Source organism: Leptonychotes weddellii, chromosome 6 (assembly GCF_054177405.1).
Source record: "Leptonychotes weddellii isolate Sample4059 chromosome 6, ASM5417740v2, whole genome shotgun sequence".
NCBI lineage: Eukaryota > Metazoa > Chordata > Mammalia > Carnivora > Phocidae > Leptonychotes > Leptonychotes weddellii.
Window position 1 is genome coordinate 24731366 of NC_138374.1, and position 17492 is coordinate 24748857.

At 38.0% G+C, this 17492-nt stretch overlaps 1 protein-coding gene across 5 annotated transcripts in view; it reads right to left on the reverse strand.

The window, feature by feature from the left end:
* Positions 1-17492, reverse strand: part of BTRC (beta-transducin repeat containing E3 ubiquitin protein ligase) — a 153914-nt gene that overhangs the window by 12537 nt on the left and 123885 nt on the right. For all 5 annotated transcript variants that reach the window (XM_081822829.1, XM_081822832.1, XM_081822831.1 and 2 more), the window contains 8 exons: positions 13882-14068; positions 9179-9275; positions 8382-8519; positions 7783-7901; positions 5861-6110; positions 5238-5356; positions 3478-3588; positions 2108-2186 (listed from right to left, as the gene is read on the reverse strand). In XM_081822829.1, the coding sequence (XP_081678955.1) occupies positions 2108-2186; positions 3478-3588; positions 5238-5356; positions 5861-6110; positions 7783-7901; positions 8382-8519; positions 9179-9275; positions 13882-14068 (1100 nt within the window). The remainder of the gene's footprint in view (positions 1-2107; positions 2187-3477; positions 3589-5237; positions 5357-5860; positions 6111-7782; positions 7902-8381; positions 8520-9178; positions 9276-13881; positions 14069-17492) is intronic.

Genomic DNA, 17492 nt, shown 5'->3' on the forward strand with positions numbered 1-17492 from the left:
ATGGTATAACCATACAATGGAGTACCTAACTCAGCAATTTTTAAAAAGAAATGAACTATTGATATAAATCAGAATCTCAAAATAATTATGCTTAGTGAAAAGAGACAAAAAAGAGTAAATACTGTACTGTATGATTCCGTTTATAAAACCTAGAAAATACAACCTAATCAATATTGACAGAAAGCAGATCAGTGGTTGCCTGGGGATTGGAGTAGCAGGAAGTGGGGTGGGATGGGAAGGAGAGATTACAGAGGGGGCATGAAGATATGTTCATTATCTTGGTTGAAGTAGATGGTTTCACTGGTATGTACATGTATCAAAATTTATTGAGTTGTACACTTTAAACATGTCCCCTATATTGTATATCGATTTTATCTCAGTAAGTCGGTTTTTAAAACTTAAGACAACTCAATAAATAAATGAGGACAAGATTTGAACAGATACTTCATAAAAGAAAAGCAAATAAAAAGATGTTCTACACCATTAATTATCACAGAAATGCAAATTAAAACTACAACCACTACACACCCACTCAAATGGCTATGATTTTTAAAAACTGACAATACTGAGTGCTATCAAGGATGTGGAAAAATGGAAAAATGGGACTCTTATACATTCCATCAGTGGAAATACAAAATGGTTTGCATTTGTGAACTCCCAAAATGCCACTCTGGGAAACAGCTTGGTAGTTTCTTTTAAATATAAACACACACTTATCATAGGATCCAGAAATTGCACTCCTAGGTATTTACCTAAGAGGAAAGACAACAGTATGTATACACAAAAATCTGTAAGGGAATGTTTTCAGCATCACTCCAAACTGGAAGCATTCCAAATGTCCTTCAACTGGTAAGCAAATAAACAAACTGGCACAACCACACAATGGAATACTACTCAGCAATACAAAAGAACAAAGTACGAACACAGGTAACAACATGAATGAATCTCAACTGAAGTGAAAAAAGCCAAATGCAAAAAGCTACATACTATATGATTTACTTTACAGGACATTCATAAGATAGCAAAAGCATTGGGAAGAAATCAGATAACTGCTAGGGGTGGGGGAAGAGGGGATTGATACGAAGGGGCATCATTTTTGGGGTGATGGAAATGTTCTAGATCTTGACTGAGGTGTTTATACACTGCAGAATTCAGAAAAAATACACTGAAAAAAGGTAAATTTTGCTGTATGTAAATTATACCTCACTTAGATGTAGATTAATTGTAGATGAATGAAAGTACACATTTTAAAAAACGTGTGTGAAACACGCAGGTAAAGCAGGTCTGGTGCTGCAAGAATGAGCTTTAAATCCAAAAAGGAAGACAAAGAAACATCTCTTCTCTCTCTTCCCCAGAGCAGAGACCGCCAAATGTTGAGAGTTAGGATTCAGAACACTGGGCTTCAAATGTTAGCTCTCATCTTTTTCCTGAGTTGTGCTCCCTGGTGCCCCACCTAATCTTCTTTTTCGAATGGCAGCAGCTTTTAACCTTAGGCCATTTTCTCATGCAGGCGTTTGGTGAACACCATGATAAAGAATTTAGTGCTTTCAAAGGTGACTTTCCTCCTTTTGAGTCACTTCTTTCCTCAAATGTCAAGATGTTCACGGCAAGGGGGTATATGAGGAATAGAAGACATGGGATTCACGTGGCTGGAGGCAGCACGCCTTGAATAGGCTGCAGAGCCAGGGGGCTGACCAGGGGCTCACACAGGCTCCCACGGCACTTTTTGCAGGCACAGGTGTGCAGGTCCTCAGCTTCTGGACAGGTTCCAATTTGAGTAATTATGTTCTCGTCCCCTAAGTAACCCCTACCGTTTCTGGTAGATACAGAATTCTTACTCACTTCCTGTACTAAACTGTGGTGTGGAGTTGCTGTGCAGCTGTTAAACAGCTGCCACGTTCCTCTCCATATACAGTCTCTAATGCACTTTTGGATGAAAGGCGCTACATAAACATATTTTATTGTCATGTATTGGTTGCCTTTCCACTTAGTAGTAGGTTTTGTGAACTTCTAACTATCAAATCCAGATCTGTATTCCACAGCACATCAATGTTCAATTTCTTCTCCTTCCTGTCCCCCAACTCCCTCTAAACAACGAGGCTCTTACCACAAGGGTCCGTAGACAGAGAGTCCCTGCAGGAGCACGGGGGTCCAGAGCAGCTACAAGATCCCACACTTTAATTTTTCTAAAGATCAAAAAGGGGACAAAAATCTTAATTAAAAGCAAAATTAAGGGACCACAGGAAGAAAAGCAAAAAGTCATGGCAATAAATATGTACGGTGAATGTGATTTATACGATAAATGCAGCTCACAGGAATATATAAAAACTTTTTTGTTTTGGAGACTTGGTTCTTGCATTCATTCTTGGGTAGAGGTTATTGGTCTTAACAGGGGAAAATGTACAGGTTTAACCTAAAAAACGAGAAATAGGTTAGCTTTAACCAAGCTGAAGATAGTGAATGGTAAAGTTACACCATATTTTGGGGCCAGGAAGAGATCTTATACATTAGACCTCTTAATGATATAAGAAGTCACTTAGACCGAGGAACCTGTAATTCTGAGGCATCTTATTTCTGGTCAATTCTAAGAATGGCCCACGTAACATGTACCAGAGGACTGGAGCCCACTGAAGAACTATGTAATTTATACAAGCAAATGCTCATATTTTGATTTAAATAAGAAAAGTTTAGCCCTTCTAAAAATCAAACATAGGGTCATGTCTCCTCAAGGTAAATAACAGACAAAATCCAAGAAAGGTGGGAACAGATCAAAACCAGGGCAATCAGAAAATATAACGTAGTTTCTGGTATTTAAAAAGCTGTCAGTATGTGAACTACAGCCTTCCACCCCCCACGTCAGGCACCCTGACAAGAAGAAATGAGAAAGAGGCCTTCATAAGTGAATAATACACTTTTGTATGAGTTTACTAAGTGTTTAGCAGTGCTGGACATGGGATCCATTCACAACATGAATGGATTCTAAAACCACTGGAAATTAGACCAAAGAAAATAAAGATTACTAAACTTGTTGTCACCGAAATGCTAGGAGAAGTGAAGACAAGAGCGCTATACTTTTAGGAATTACTCAAAGAGATCCATATTCAAGGGCCTACCACACTATGCCCCAAAGATACTGCCTCCAATACTTCAGTTTTATTAGTAAGTCATTATTTTACACACATATCCTGGTATACTGGGTTTTCCCAGTTCTTTGCTTTATACGGTAAAACAGACAAGTATATAACCAAATAACTAAAATGTTAATGAAAATCATGAGCAAATAAATGATCGGGAAGAACATTTTAGAAAAGTAAACAAAGGAGAGGTGAACACATAGATTAGACACAAGAAATATTGTATCAGATGCTTTCTGTGAAATCCATAATCTTTCAGAGTCAGGGAAATACTGTATTTAATCATCCTCAGCGAGGAGAGATCAAGATGTACATTTTTTTTAAAACCTGTTAGCAAACTCACCCATCGTAGGCCCCACTGACAATCCTCTTGTTATCGAATCGAATACAGCGCACCAGTTCCTCGTGACCTTCTAAGACTCGTAAACATGCACCACATTCTATGTCCCATAATCTGGAAGAGAAAATTGAGTCAAGTGAATTTTCATGTATTCTTTTCTAAGCTTGGCATGTTTTAATAATATACTTTGTATGTCTTTAAAAAATCCACAAAAATAAAATCAATCAACATTCATACAAAAATGTGGTTGATCTCCTTTCTGTTGTATAATTCAGGCAGACAAATGTATGACTGAAGTTCATATGAAGTATATATTTTCAAAGCACAAGGCTTTATATAATCCTGTAACCAGGGTCTCCAGGGTATAAGAAGGATGAATTCAATGTACCCAGTTGCCTATGAAGGAAATGACCAAGCCAAGAAAAGTAATGCTTCCTGAAATCACCAATAAGAACGAGATGCAGAGTGCCAGTGATATCCTGCCCTCACAAAGCATGTGCACCTCTGTTACTAAGGACACTCTCTGTTTTCACCCACTGTCCAGGACAGTCTTTCTCTATAACGGAAACAAAAAGCAAGTTCTCAAAAACATTTATATACTAACTTAAAAAACTGGGGGTGCCTGGCTGGCTCAGTCAGAAGAACATGAGACTCTTGATCTCAGGGTTGTGAGTTTGTGAGCCCCATGATGGATACAGAGATTACTTAAAAAAATAAAATCTTAAAACTGCATGCTTTCAGGGGCACCTGGGTGGCTCAGTCGTTAAGCGTCTGCCTTCGGCTCAGGTCATGATCCCAGGGTCCTGGGATCGAGTCCTGCATCGGGCTCCCTGCTCCGCGGGAAGCCTGCTTCTCCCTCTCCAACTCCCCCTGCTTGCTTCCCTCTCTCGCTATATCTCTCTCTAAAAAAAAAAAACACAAAAAACTGCATGCTTTCAGACAAATCCAAATGAAATGACAATTTCCTTCGATATAACAATAGTTCTGTTGTTTTTTTAAATGGACTTTTCACCCTCTTAGTACTTTTTGAAGGAAGGGAGAGGATTGACAGATCTCCCAAATTCTATTCATATCTCTGTCATTCATCTTTGTGACGGGAAACACCAAAAAGTAATTCGATCTATGGATTCTTCATAATTTCAAAGACTGGTAACTCCCTGGATAATTACATAATGCGAAGAAAACAAAAGTGCACAATTTCTAGTAGGGAAACAAATCTTTTTTCTCTTTTTCTTCTTTTTATTTTTAAGAACACTGGTGGAGAGAAAACACAGTTGGCTATTTATTAGCACTTTTCAACTGTACACAGGAGGAATTTAAAGAGGAGGGCCTTCAACCTCCATCTACTTATCACTCTTGTCCACGTCTTCATTCAAGCAGTACCTTTAAAACAGGTCTATCTGGTAATAAAACTATTACAGGAAGGAAACACATCAACAAAAGGCTTTGCTGTGCTTTCTTTCTGCTTGGGGCAAACTTTTTTTTTGGCAAACTTTTGACCTATAAGAAGCTACAGAAAGGAAAAACATTTGGGGCACCTGGCTAGCTCAGTCGGAGGAGCGTGTGACTCTGGATCTTGGGGTTGTAAGTTGGAGCCCCATGTTGGGGGTAGAGATTACTTAAAAATAAAAATCTTAAAAAAAAGAAAAACATTTTATTATAAATATAACACACTCGAAGGTAACACACCCAGACTTCTGTGCGCTAATAATGAATGGCAGGGTAACAGTGATCCCTTCTGGGTAAGAGCACCTGCTGCTCACCTGATAGTGTTGTCAGATGAGCCACTCACGACCAGCCTGTCTCTGTACTGCAAACAGGCAATGCCGCGTTTGTGTCCATTTAAGGTCCTTACAAATTCACAAGTACTTGTGTTCCATACCTGAAAAGGAAATAGCATTTGGCAGTTGATTTGGTGTTTTTACTAGTAAGATCTATGGCATTTGGAGTCTTGGGGAAGCAGAAAATAGCGCTGAGCCAACAGGGGGAAGTCAACTTCTCAAACCACACCAAAAAGAGAGAGGGAAAAAAAGGGACAAGTTTAATTCACAATAACAAAGGGCTAATTTATAGCTGGCTGCTATCACATGAGAATTCCTCAAATTGATTTACTCTTATGTGGTTAGTCTGGTTTGCAGACAAATTTTCCTGAAGCTAAATTTACCCCTACCCTTCTCATACTCACCATTATTTACAGGAATAAGATACCTAACTAAGATTTTCACACGGCTTATCTCACTCGTGGCCTTTTTACACATAGACTAGTGTCTGAATTAAATATTAAATTACTCTACACTGACATTTAAATATGAAATTTCCTTTGATCGGATTTTCACATGAACTCCCTTACTCTATGTTGGGGACTTACTGAAAAATGCCTCATTACCTTTATAGTCCTATCTCCAGATGCAGAAACGATGTACTTGTCATCAAAGTCTACAACATTGACAGCAGCTCGATGTCCGACGAGCACCCTCCGGAGGGTGATGTCAGTTGGGGAGGCCATATCCCATACGGCAATGGAACGGTCTTTGGAGCAAGTCACCATCATGCCATTATTGAAACGCAAGTGCAGAACTGCTTCACAATGGTGAATCAACGTGTTTAGCATTTCACCTGTATTTACATCCCACACCCTGGAACAAACAACATTAAAAAGGTTATCTGAGGTTTCGAGGGTGCTCCTGGCTATAATCCTATTTGACCACCACATTCCCCACACATCCCGCCCCATTTTCATAATTAGTATTACACTCTACTCTCTAGCAGCTTTGACGCTGAGGTGAGGTGAAGAGTTCTGATGGACCATGGGGAAGTGATAGACAGAGGGCTGGACTAGGAGAGCAGGAAAAGAAAGGGATAGGATGCTGCCAATGTGAAACCCTTAAGACACACTACTTGAAATCTGGGTGAGTTATGGGGAGTCGGAATGAAGATGCAACCACCATCACCTACTAACTGGGCCCAGACTTCAAGATTATTACAAAACTTCTGACATTCAATCTGATACCTTTAATGAGATACATTTTAAAGCAGGCATCTGATCAGTAAGAGTAGCATTAGTGTCCCACGAGTAGCCCTCAGGAAGCAGAACTGACACAGGCCAAGAAGCTTCTGTAACAGACTTAGTACTACGGATTTGAGCCTAATAACCCTGGATCTTCGATTTCACCATACCGGCCAGGTGCAAGATGAACTATACTCTAAGTCTGAGGCCCTATTTCTGTGCCTTGAATGGGGGGTAGAGATCAAGAATAGCCATCCTGTTGTAAATGGGGACTTAAAGCAGCAGGGTGTGGGACGTTTGGATAGCTTGAGAATTTTGTGTGATGATATATTTAACTTTGATTACTCTCTTTTTGTATATTTACTTTGATTTTCATAACACATTTTATTTCCTTTTCCAATTTAACCCCATCTTTTAGAAAATCATTTTGTCCCTTATCCTATAAATGATGTTAGTCTCTACAATGTTTTAGCTTCCTTGAGGCACTCCACAGCATCAAGAAATGTTAAATGTCGATAACTGTAAGAACTGAGTTTGCTATGCCTTTAAGTCAAAAGATAAGAAACAGGAACAGCCTTTTCTATTCACAGAGGATAATTTCGAATGGTAAACATTTAACTTCAGAGAATCTAACAATGCAGTTAACTGCCTTTTTTTGTATATATTTTTTTAAGTTACTTTTGATGCATTATGTTTTCTAATTCCTTTAGCTTAAGGCAAAACTCCTAACAGAGGTTTCCAGCAGTGCTGCTGGTACCCAGAACTCAAGCTACACTGGACTCCAGCAGCATAATGGCTGTGTCATCGAATCACTAACGCCTCTGGAAACTGAAGGCCCCTCCCTGAGTAAAGCTTGCCATTAAAAACTGCAGGGACAGCAGGGGAGGGGCTGGCAAAGAGAGAGCATTGCTCACCTGTACACATTTTAAAGGAGATAATGCATGTGTATACCGCAGTTATAACCACCTGGAAGGAGGCTTTATTCCACTCACATCATTCCTCTGTGAGTTGGTTTTTGTAAAGAATGCAAGGTTTATCAAGTTTCTATAATGGATGATTCCCCCAAATTAAAATAGAATACGTAGTTTCTTCAGTGTGCAAAAATGTAAACTTGCCTTAATCATTCCTAAATCAAGGTTTCTAGGTGGACACAATGATGTGGAGAGCTGATGGTTTATTCTTCTTTAGTTATGAAGTCTCAGAACTGTGTTCATGCAGTTATATACAAAATTACTATCTATGACTAAGAACAGAGCAGATCTGATTTTCCAGAGTTCGAAAGATCATTTGAAATTTTCTACCTGACCGTGGAATCCGATGATCCAGTTATGATCACCCTCTCATCATACTGGAGACACAGGACAGAACCCGTGTGGCCTGTGAGAATTCGCTTGCATTCCAACGTGCTTTTATCCCAGATCTAGGATGGCAAACAAGATCCTTTTGATCAATGTGATAATGGGGTGCTGCTGAGACTTGTTGGCTTTATTATGTGTTTGATTCTCCAAAAGAATCAAAGCCCAGAGCAATGTGTGGAATGCATTCTTTTCTACAGGTATAGCTAAGCACTATATATATGTGGCTTAAATACTAATGCAGACTTTATCCTTTTCATTAAGGAACAGGGGTAGCCCTATAATTATGTGAGGCCCAAAGGAGCAACAGCACATTCAGTGTACTTTAAACAGAGTTTAACCCTAGGACTATCTATCTGTACATGCTTCTGGCGGGAAGCAGGTAACTGTCCTTTAAGGAAATGATTCTGGCTTTGGGACTGGAAACAACCTAAAACTCTCATTTACTTTCTGGAAATAATGCTTAGAGATGATGTTTGGACTACCTTATTAATGTGGACACCCTTGTTCATTCAGCTACCTTCCCATAACTAAACAGACCTCACCTTGATTGTGTTGTCTCGAAGGCCGCTTACTATCTTTTGATCATCATACTGTAAACAGTAAACTCCTTTGCTTGTTTCACTTCGACAGTGGATTCTCTGTAAACTATGTCTTCCACATCTCCAGTTAGATTCTATTGTCTGAGGAGAAGGAACGGTAAAGAGGAAGTAATTAGGAAAGGACTAGGACTAAATTCTTATCTGACTTTCATGGCAACCAATGACAAATGCTCAATGCTTCACTCTATTAAATATACAGACCTTAAGGCAAACTAAAAATGTTTTTAAAAAGCCACTGTTTAAAATTATGTAACATTTTCCCATTTGCAAAGTTATTAAAGATTTATTTTCTAGAGCTCTGCTGCATATAACTCATTCAATTAAATGATAAACTGGTGGAAAGAGGGCAACAGAGGGCAAGCTATGAACTACATAAGGTTATGTGCTCAGTGCTCCTCATACATATGTGGTGGCCATTTCTACTAGTGAACTTCCAGGAAGGCTCAATTCAGAAGATATCTGAATATCACATTATAAGTGCAACTTCAACAGTCTCACTGCTATTGCATGAAGATATCATCTTCTCTCTCTCATTTACCTACCAGTAAACAATCTTTACAAGCTTTAGAATTTTTTGCCTGGCAATTCACTATATTTTACCTATCCTATTTACTTAGAAGAAATTTATTTTTAACCTACATTAATAAACCTTAATGGGTTTGCTGTAACAATGCTGTAACTGAAGAATGCTGATGATTCTCTAGTATTTGGCAAATACTCAAATATACATAGATTCTTACCTCAATGTCTTGTATAATTTTAGGATAAAGTGCTCTATAAAAAGAGTTGGGAGGAGCATTCCCATCAGGAGGTTTGTTTTTGAATAAATACTGTCCCCTAAAAAACAACAAATATTTCCCAATAAAAATCATAGTATTATACATTTACAAGGAGCTTCATAGTACTTCAAAGTGTTTTCACAGTTACCATTCCATATAATATCTATAACTAGCCTGGAAAGGCACGAAGCTAAGCCTGACTTCAGGAGTCCCATGTCAACGAATCACTTTCTGGGTTCTGAGGAACTAGGTCAACACTGATTGTCAACACGATGATTTGCAATGTAGCCATCACAGTATAATGTTATAAGGTCAACAAACAGAATACGTATAATCAGAATTTATCAACTGGTCTTTCAAACCTCTATAACACATAGATTCATTGGTCTTATCTTTTGAAAATTTTGTTGGTGATGGTAACTACTATCTCTGAACTGGGCACACGCCCCACAGTTTTTGTTTTTGTTTTTTTCCACTGAGTAAAGCTGTGCCAGCGTCAGTGGAGCCTAGCATCGTGGCAGGGAGAATGCCTCTGTCATGGAGATCATTTTTTCTAGACTTCACTTACATGGGGTAAGGTGTGGTGGGCAGCTCAGGCACCCAGGCTGCTCGTGATCGGTATAGCTATGCTTTAAAAGGAGCAATTCAGTTCATTTCGACAGAAGACAAAGGGAACACAGGAGTGTCCAGCAGCGGGTACAGAAGAAGACGAAGATGCCTAAGAGCACTGTGCTATCAGATCTAAGGCATGACACTCTTCCACAGGTGTGTCCCTGGCTATGCACAGACATACACTTATTTATTGCCTCTCCTTGATTCCAGTGAGCAACATTTGTTAGTATCTCCTTCCTTGTGACAGCACATCTCTGGAATACTCATATCCCAAGCTAGATCTTTGCTACAAAAAAAAATCAGTAAATGGCAATCACTTCCTGCTGGGTAAAAAATTTAATTCCTCATCCTGAAGTTAAGAACCCACCAAACACGGTGTGGAAGCTAGTAAACTCCACTATGGGTGTACTAACTGCTGTTCTCACTGGCACTGTGCCTTGCAAAGTGGAGATAGGCAGAAATGCCTCTGAGTGTAATCCTGGCACCAGAGAAAGCATGTTTTCTCTGGGCCAGTCATCCACTCCTCCCTCTATAGCTCCATTACAATATAATTAATTGTTCAGTGTCTCCAGGAATGCTTTTCCCCTGCCCTCTTTCTATTATACACCTTGAAAATTAGTTGAGGAAATTTCCTATCAGGAAGGTAGCTGGCTTTCACTTCTGTGTTAATACAGGAAGGGAAATCTACAATGGAGAAGCTAAAATAATAGTTTTTAAAAGGGGGCTAATAGGAGCAAGAAACATGATTACCCCAACATAAAGGGCAAACAAGACACATTATGAAATAATTCTAGGTTACAAGTACACTTCCCTGAACAATCTTATTCTGTAAACACACTGCAAGCAAACAACAGATTCGGGATGAAGAAATTTTAAGTCTGGTTAATAATTACAATTTCATAATTTCAATTCCAACATCCTTTCATGAGGTGAGAATCACTACATTTATTTTGCAGATAAAGAAATCAAATGTCAGGGAGATTAGGTAACCTGTTCAAGGTCACATAGCCAGCGAGAGACTGGAATTTGAAACTGACTTTAGAGCCTACACTCTTTTAACTACTTTACTGTCTCCAGGGGCCACCATCCTTCATAGATTCCTGTCCCCCTTTTAATCTCTGGCAATTGAATACAGGCATCCCAGGATTTTCTTCATACATAACGAAACTATCTCTACATCCCAAGAAAAGAGAAAACTCTGATCTCATTTTTTACCTCAATGTATTTTTCATGCCTTGCCAAGGATCTAAATTTCTTTCAAGTTAAAGGTGCTACAAAAAAAGGTGGCAAGGTGTTGAAAACTGGTTTTTCAGTCTAGATCTGTGTTGTAAGTCAAAACCTTTTATGATGGAAGCTCTCCGACAACAGGGACCACTTCTATATGAAATGCCTAGTACCTTTGAGAATGTGAGTACATGATAAATGCTAAATATTAAATTTAGAATGTTACCATAAAATGTGATCTGCTGATTAAGAAAATGGGCTTCCCCAAGTGATCTTTTATTATACTTTTAAGAGTTACCATTACTGAACAGAGAGAGCACATTCAATGTTGTTATTCAAGACAGAAAATGACAGAGTTCATGTCATGAACTGTCAAATTCATCTAGATATAAAATACAACAGTGGAGTAGAAGTTAAACCCAAAGCTTCATTAGAGAACTAGATTTACTTATTTATTTTTGGTTGGAGGAAATGGAAAAAACTTTCAAAGCCAGCATTTGGGGAAAGGTATAACAGAAAGACTTTATTGACACAGTAGGCTTAGTAAAACAATCTGAAAGAAGATGAGAAAGTGATCATAGATTAAATTTTTTAAAAAGCGGGGGAGGACACTAACACAAGAAGAAAGGCAACATTTAAAAATAGAAGCAGCCACAGAAAGTCAAGGGGATATTAGAGGAGGTCTTCATGGTGTGGACAAATACTTGTAATTTCACGGGGCTCTATCAAGCCAAGATGACAAATGTAGCCAAAGACAAAGGAATATGGTCTGAACTCCAAAAGATACTCAAAAGAACAGGAATGGGTTCCTGTGGTTGAACAGACAGCAGAGAGAGTGATAATTAATACTGGATCCTAGATTATTCCTCAGCCATCCCTTCACATACCCCTTTAAAAGGCCAAAAGGCCATCTTTTCAATGATCTTCTTTCCTTTCTTTGTAACTAACATAACAGATCTTGCTATTTACTGCCACCCCCAAGCAAAACTGTGGAGCCTACGCTTATCTTTGGCATTTTCACATGCATCTGCCTTCTTCTTGCCTTCAAAAAAAGAAATCAGTAAACTCCCAATGTCTGATAAAGGTTTACTGTTATTTACACTCCAAATGGGAGCAAAGGATATTTTAACAGGGAAGAAAACCATTATCATCACTATGGGAGTGAATAATCTCTGTGATAGAGATTTCAGGCCAGGAGTTCCAATTTGGAGGAGAGTCTCTTTTCTTTTCTTTTTTTCCCATGAGGGGTAGTGGAATATTCCTAGCTATCCTAAAATTCTCCCATGTCATCAACTGCTCTATATCTAAGGCTGGTCCTGACATGCTTAGCAAAATGATGGACTTTGAATCCCATACAACTATATACTTTTTTGCTTTTTTATACTATAAAGAGTTTATTTCCATAGTATGAAGTAAGTTATGAAAAGGCTTCGGGTTTTTCTATATAGTGAAGTGAGAATAAGAAAAACATATTTGGGAAGAGTAACACTTTGCTTTCATTTATTCATTTTTATATAGCCAAAGAATTGCCTGACATTTGCTTCCTTTAACTGAATTTGAGAGAAATTTTAAAGTCTTCCTAATAGCCAGAATGACAAAAATTTCTTGAAGCATTTGGTATAATACTTAGAGGTCATTATGTTTATTATATATTAATGAATTTCAAAGATGCAACAACAACAAAAAAGAAGCCAACCATATTTTAATGAAAATTGCTAAGAAAAGCTGATCCTCTTTTCTTAACTGTTTTGTATCTCTTTATGGTCCAAGATAAATAATTGATAAAATTAATTGCCTAAGATATCCCTGAGCACACATATGCCTACTGGTGCATATCTATCAGCTAAAATACTTAATATGTCACCTTTATTTTACTTATGAAATATTCACACCTGACTTTCTTATAGTGACATTCTAGAGACATCCTCTGAAAGTACATATAGAAGGCATCTTCCACAAGTTTGAATGAAATGGTACCTTTATGTTAAAAGAACAACAAAATTGGTTAAGTCTCTTAGGCTGCTAACTATATAATGCCTTAAGGAATTTGGGATTAAGCAGTATAATCTTGAGAAAATATGGGTCTTATGAAGGAAACAGTGATATACACTAGGATCCCACATTTCACTCTTTCTAATGGCTAGAGTTCTTATTCTAGTTGAGTGTAAAAATAATTTTGATTACAAAGGTGAGAAAACACCACAGGCATGGATTAAAGACAAGAAATCTTCTGAAGGAGAAAATACTTATTTGTTCAGGATTATTTCAGGCATCTGATGGCTTCTGTGTGATTTGAAGTCATCTGTCTTACAAACTGCCTATCAAACCTTTGTCAGGACACTAGTTTCTGCCCAGAGAACAGAATGCTCTAAATGGAAGTCAGTTTTTGGGTGCCTGGGTGGCTCAGTTGGTTAAGCGACTGCCTTCGGCTCAGGTCATGATCCTGGAGTCCCAGGATCAAGTCCCGCATCGGGCTCCCTGCTCAGCAGGGAGTCTGCTTCTCTCTCTGACCCTCCCCCCTCTTATGTGCTCTCTCTCTCTCTCAAATAAATAAATACATAAAATCTTTAAAAAAAAATAAATGGAAGTCAGTTTTTAATAATTTTTGCAAAGCAGTATTAACACATTATTATGTCACTTATCAATGATTGGTCAGAAGAAAAACAGCTAAGTACATGTACAAACTATTTTACATTTTGTGCTATAAACCAGCTGAATCATTATATTAAATGATAAGCAGTCTCACTGGTTCCCAGTGTTATTCCAATGATTCTGAATGGCCAGGTCCTGAAGCTCATCTATAATAGCAAGAAAGTTAAAAGGCTCACCACCCTCTTCGTTCTGCCAGGCCTCTCCACAGAGAATCTGTCCTGACCATTCTCTCAATGAGCTTCTTCCATAACATGCCATCAGATGTCACTCGGTACCATTCCTTACATACAAGTTCAGCAGCACATAATGATTTGGCATCCAGGTATGACAGAATGTTCTCAGCAATGTGATCCAAACCCCGAGCTGTTGGTGGGGGGTGGAGGCCAAGAAGAAGAATATAGGTGGTGAATGATTTTTCACAAAAGGTCCTTGAAAACAGAACAGCATTTATTCTGCTCTGAAGGCACATCATTGTCCCTAGTGTGGTCCGGTTTCTTTTTCAAACAGAAACTTGGGTAAAATGAGTGTCAATAATTTTTCCATAAGGTTACAGAAATGAACAGTATTTTCCATCTTCCTTTAGATAAGGAAGTTAAAGCTAACAACCAGCAAACCCCCCAAGACATTAAAAATAAAAAGGATTCCAGAAAACAATTCACATCTATCTATATGGATTTCAGCACTAGGGGATTTTCTATGGATGGCATCTCAAAGTCTGTGATTCAGACCCCCCCAAATCTCTATATTAGGTCCATTTCTCATTCTGTTTCTATTACTGCTGCAGTTCCAAAGCTGTTCAGTAAAAGAAATATCCTTTAAATGTACTGGAGGAGAGGCACTAAGTCAGAATGTGCTGGGTTATAGAATTTTGGGCATGCAGAAAGGAGAGAAGAAGGAAATACAGATTGGTAGAGGAATATCCCGAGAGGAAAGACAGAGAGGTATGTTTAAGTTCAAGTATGAGTTTAATTTCAGATGTTTAAAACAACTATATTTGACAGTAGTTGCTGCTATAAAACCTAAATGACAGTTGACCAAAAAAACAAAACAAAACAAAACAAAACTCCAGACCAATAAATAACTTGGTTAGCATTTCAGAGACCGTTTTGTAGGATGTACAGAGGAAAACAGTGGAAGTAGATCTTGGGCTGCCTAAACTGGATGCCCTTCCCAATTAAAATACTCTACCACCCAAATCTCTACTGAGGCCTCAGAGGACTAGATCCTATAAAATAGGATGATCATACTAATAAAGCTTTTGGCTGCTGTTCTAATTCACAAGTGAGACAAACACACTCAAAGTTATTTCTCTTTCAGGTTACATATCAGAGGTTTGCTAAAGACTTAAATAGTGCAGAAGGATTCCTTCATACTCCGACTCCCTGAGGCACAAACTTAACAAATAGGAAAGAGAATACCACATTTCATTTTGTGCCTTTCCCTTGAATCACACAAAGACACACTTGGACGCCATTAGCAACAATCCAAATGTGCTTAAACATTATTCTAATTATAAAATTGTATGGATAGCAGTCACATTTTTCAGCAGATTTGGAAAAGAAAGCATTAAATGGATTTTGTTTGGCTGGCATCACATGTTCATATTTAAGCATAAGCAGATGGAGGCATCCATCACCTAATTCTTATTAAAGGAAAATGACTATAAGCCAATTAAAGATATAATAATTAGTTCTTCATGCAAAAAACAGTGATGGTACAATTCCTGCATGTTTAAATTGAAACTTTCTACACCATCAGAAGTTTCCAAAATCCACTCCTGTGTTTTTAATGGCTATCATCAAATTGTTCCTGATCTTTCACTGTCCCTACAGTAAGTCTTTGGAAGTAATTTCACCTAACACTCCAAACAAACCCATTACATTAATGGATTATAGGCATTTTTGGACGTAGTTTGGTTTACTAAATGTAGCCAGATGGTGTAGGTTTATAAGTTAAAATGGCCATAAAACATTAGACTGATGATTTAATACCTTATAAAGTGGTCAGCAGATACACACCAGGGATCAGGATTAGGCAAAGGATGCACAGGTCTAATCAACTCCTGTTCAATTCTTAGTGGTGGTATATGCTTGAGATAGTAGCATGTCTCGGAAATTGGGGAGAGCACAGTAATGAGGTACACACAGATTGTTCACACAATGAAAACTGTTTGCCTATGGCTCAAACAAAATCCAATGAGTGAAGAAGCGGCAGAAGTCTATTCTATTTAACAAAAAATATAGGTAAAAATTTAGCTTTAAAATGGTTATTTCTAAGCTATAAATAGGTATTTCTTTTGTTTTAAAGGGTGATTTAAATTCCAATTTTGGAAAAACAAATTAAAAAAAAGATAATTGGCAAAGATTAAGCAAAGTAGTAATACACAGTTTTGCAGAGGGTTGGTATATTTTTCATGGAGGACAGTTTGGCACAAGTATTAAATCTTGAAACTGTTCATAATTCTTTAATATAGGAATCCCACTTCTGTTATTTTTTCCTAGGATGCCCAAAAGATCAGTGAGTAAGAATGTCCACCACAGCAAAGTTTATAGTAAGAAAAATATTTTGAACTACCTAAATGTTCAAAAAAGGGGTTAAATAATATGAGCTTTGGCCATCAGAAAGAATATATAATACTATAAATAATCATGTTTTAAAAGAACTCTTAGGAAAATACATTAAGAGAACATAGTAAGAAAAAAATGCTACAAAAACATACGATCCCAGCTTTAGAAGGAAATATACACAACTAGAAAAAATAGTAAGGCCAAAATATTAATAGCACATTAGCAGCTCTCTCTGAATGGTGGGGTTCTGGGAAATTTCATTTTTATATTTTAAACTGTTTTGAATTCCCTAAATTTCCTATAACTTCTATAATCAGGAAACTGAAAAAAAAAAACAAAAACCAAGATATGATATTTTATAGATTCACTCATCTTTGTACTCTATTTTCTTCTTTTTTTGAGAGATAGAATGCTAGCAAGCCAGTGTGGGGGAGGGACAGGGGGAGAGAGAGAGAGAGAATTGAGCCCAAGGCAGGGCTTGATCTCCCGACCCTGAGATCATGACCTGAGCCGAAATCAAGAATCAGATGCTTAACCTGACTGAGCCATCCAAGCACCCCTGCACTGTATTTTCTTCTAAAATAAACTTTTAACAAAGAGGACAACCTTATGTTTTCTTGAGATAGCATTTGCCCCAAATACTGATGTCTACATAGTGTCCTAGGATCACCATATTGAGCATTCAGTAAAACCACATCATCCTCCCCCCACCCACAAAAGTACTTTGTGTGTGTGCGCATGTGTGTATTTATTTATTTTTTTATTATATTATGTTAGTCACCATACAATACATCATTAGTTTTTGATGCAGTGACCCACGCTTCATTGTTTTCATATAACACCCAGTGCTCCATGCAGTATGTGCCTTCCTTAATACCCATCACCAGGCTAACCCATCCCACGCATGTGTGTATTTAAACATATATATAGTTTACGAGAGCTATTTGGTTACTGAGAACAGTGAGACTGCAAAGCCAGGAGTTTACATATTTAATGTCATAAGACTCCTGAGATATTTTTCTTTCTAAAATACTCAATGAAAAATGTTTCCTATTCAGTCCTATAATTTAAATATTCTGTTGATAAATTCCCATAGAAATCTAAATCCAGGGCACCTGGGTGGCTCAGTTGGTTAAGCGACTGCCTTCAGCTCAGGTCATGATCCTGGAGTCCCAGGATCGAGTCCCACATTGGGCTCCCTGCTCGGCGGGGAGTCTGCT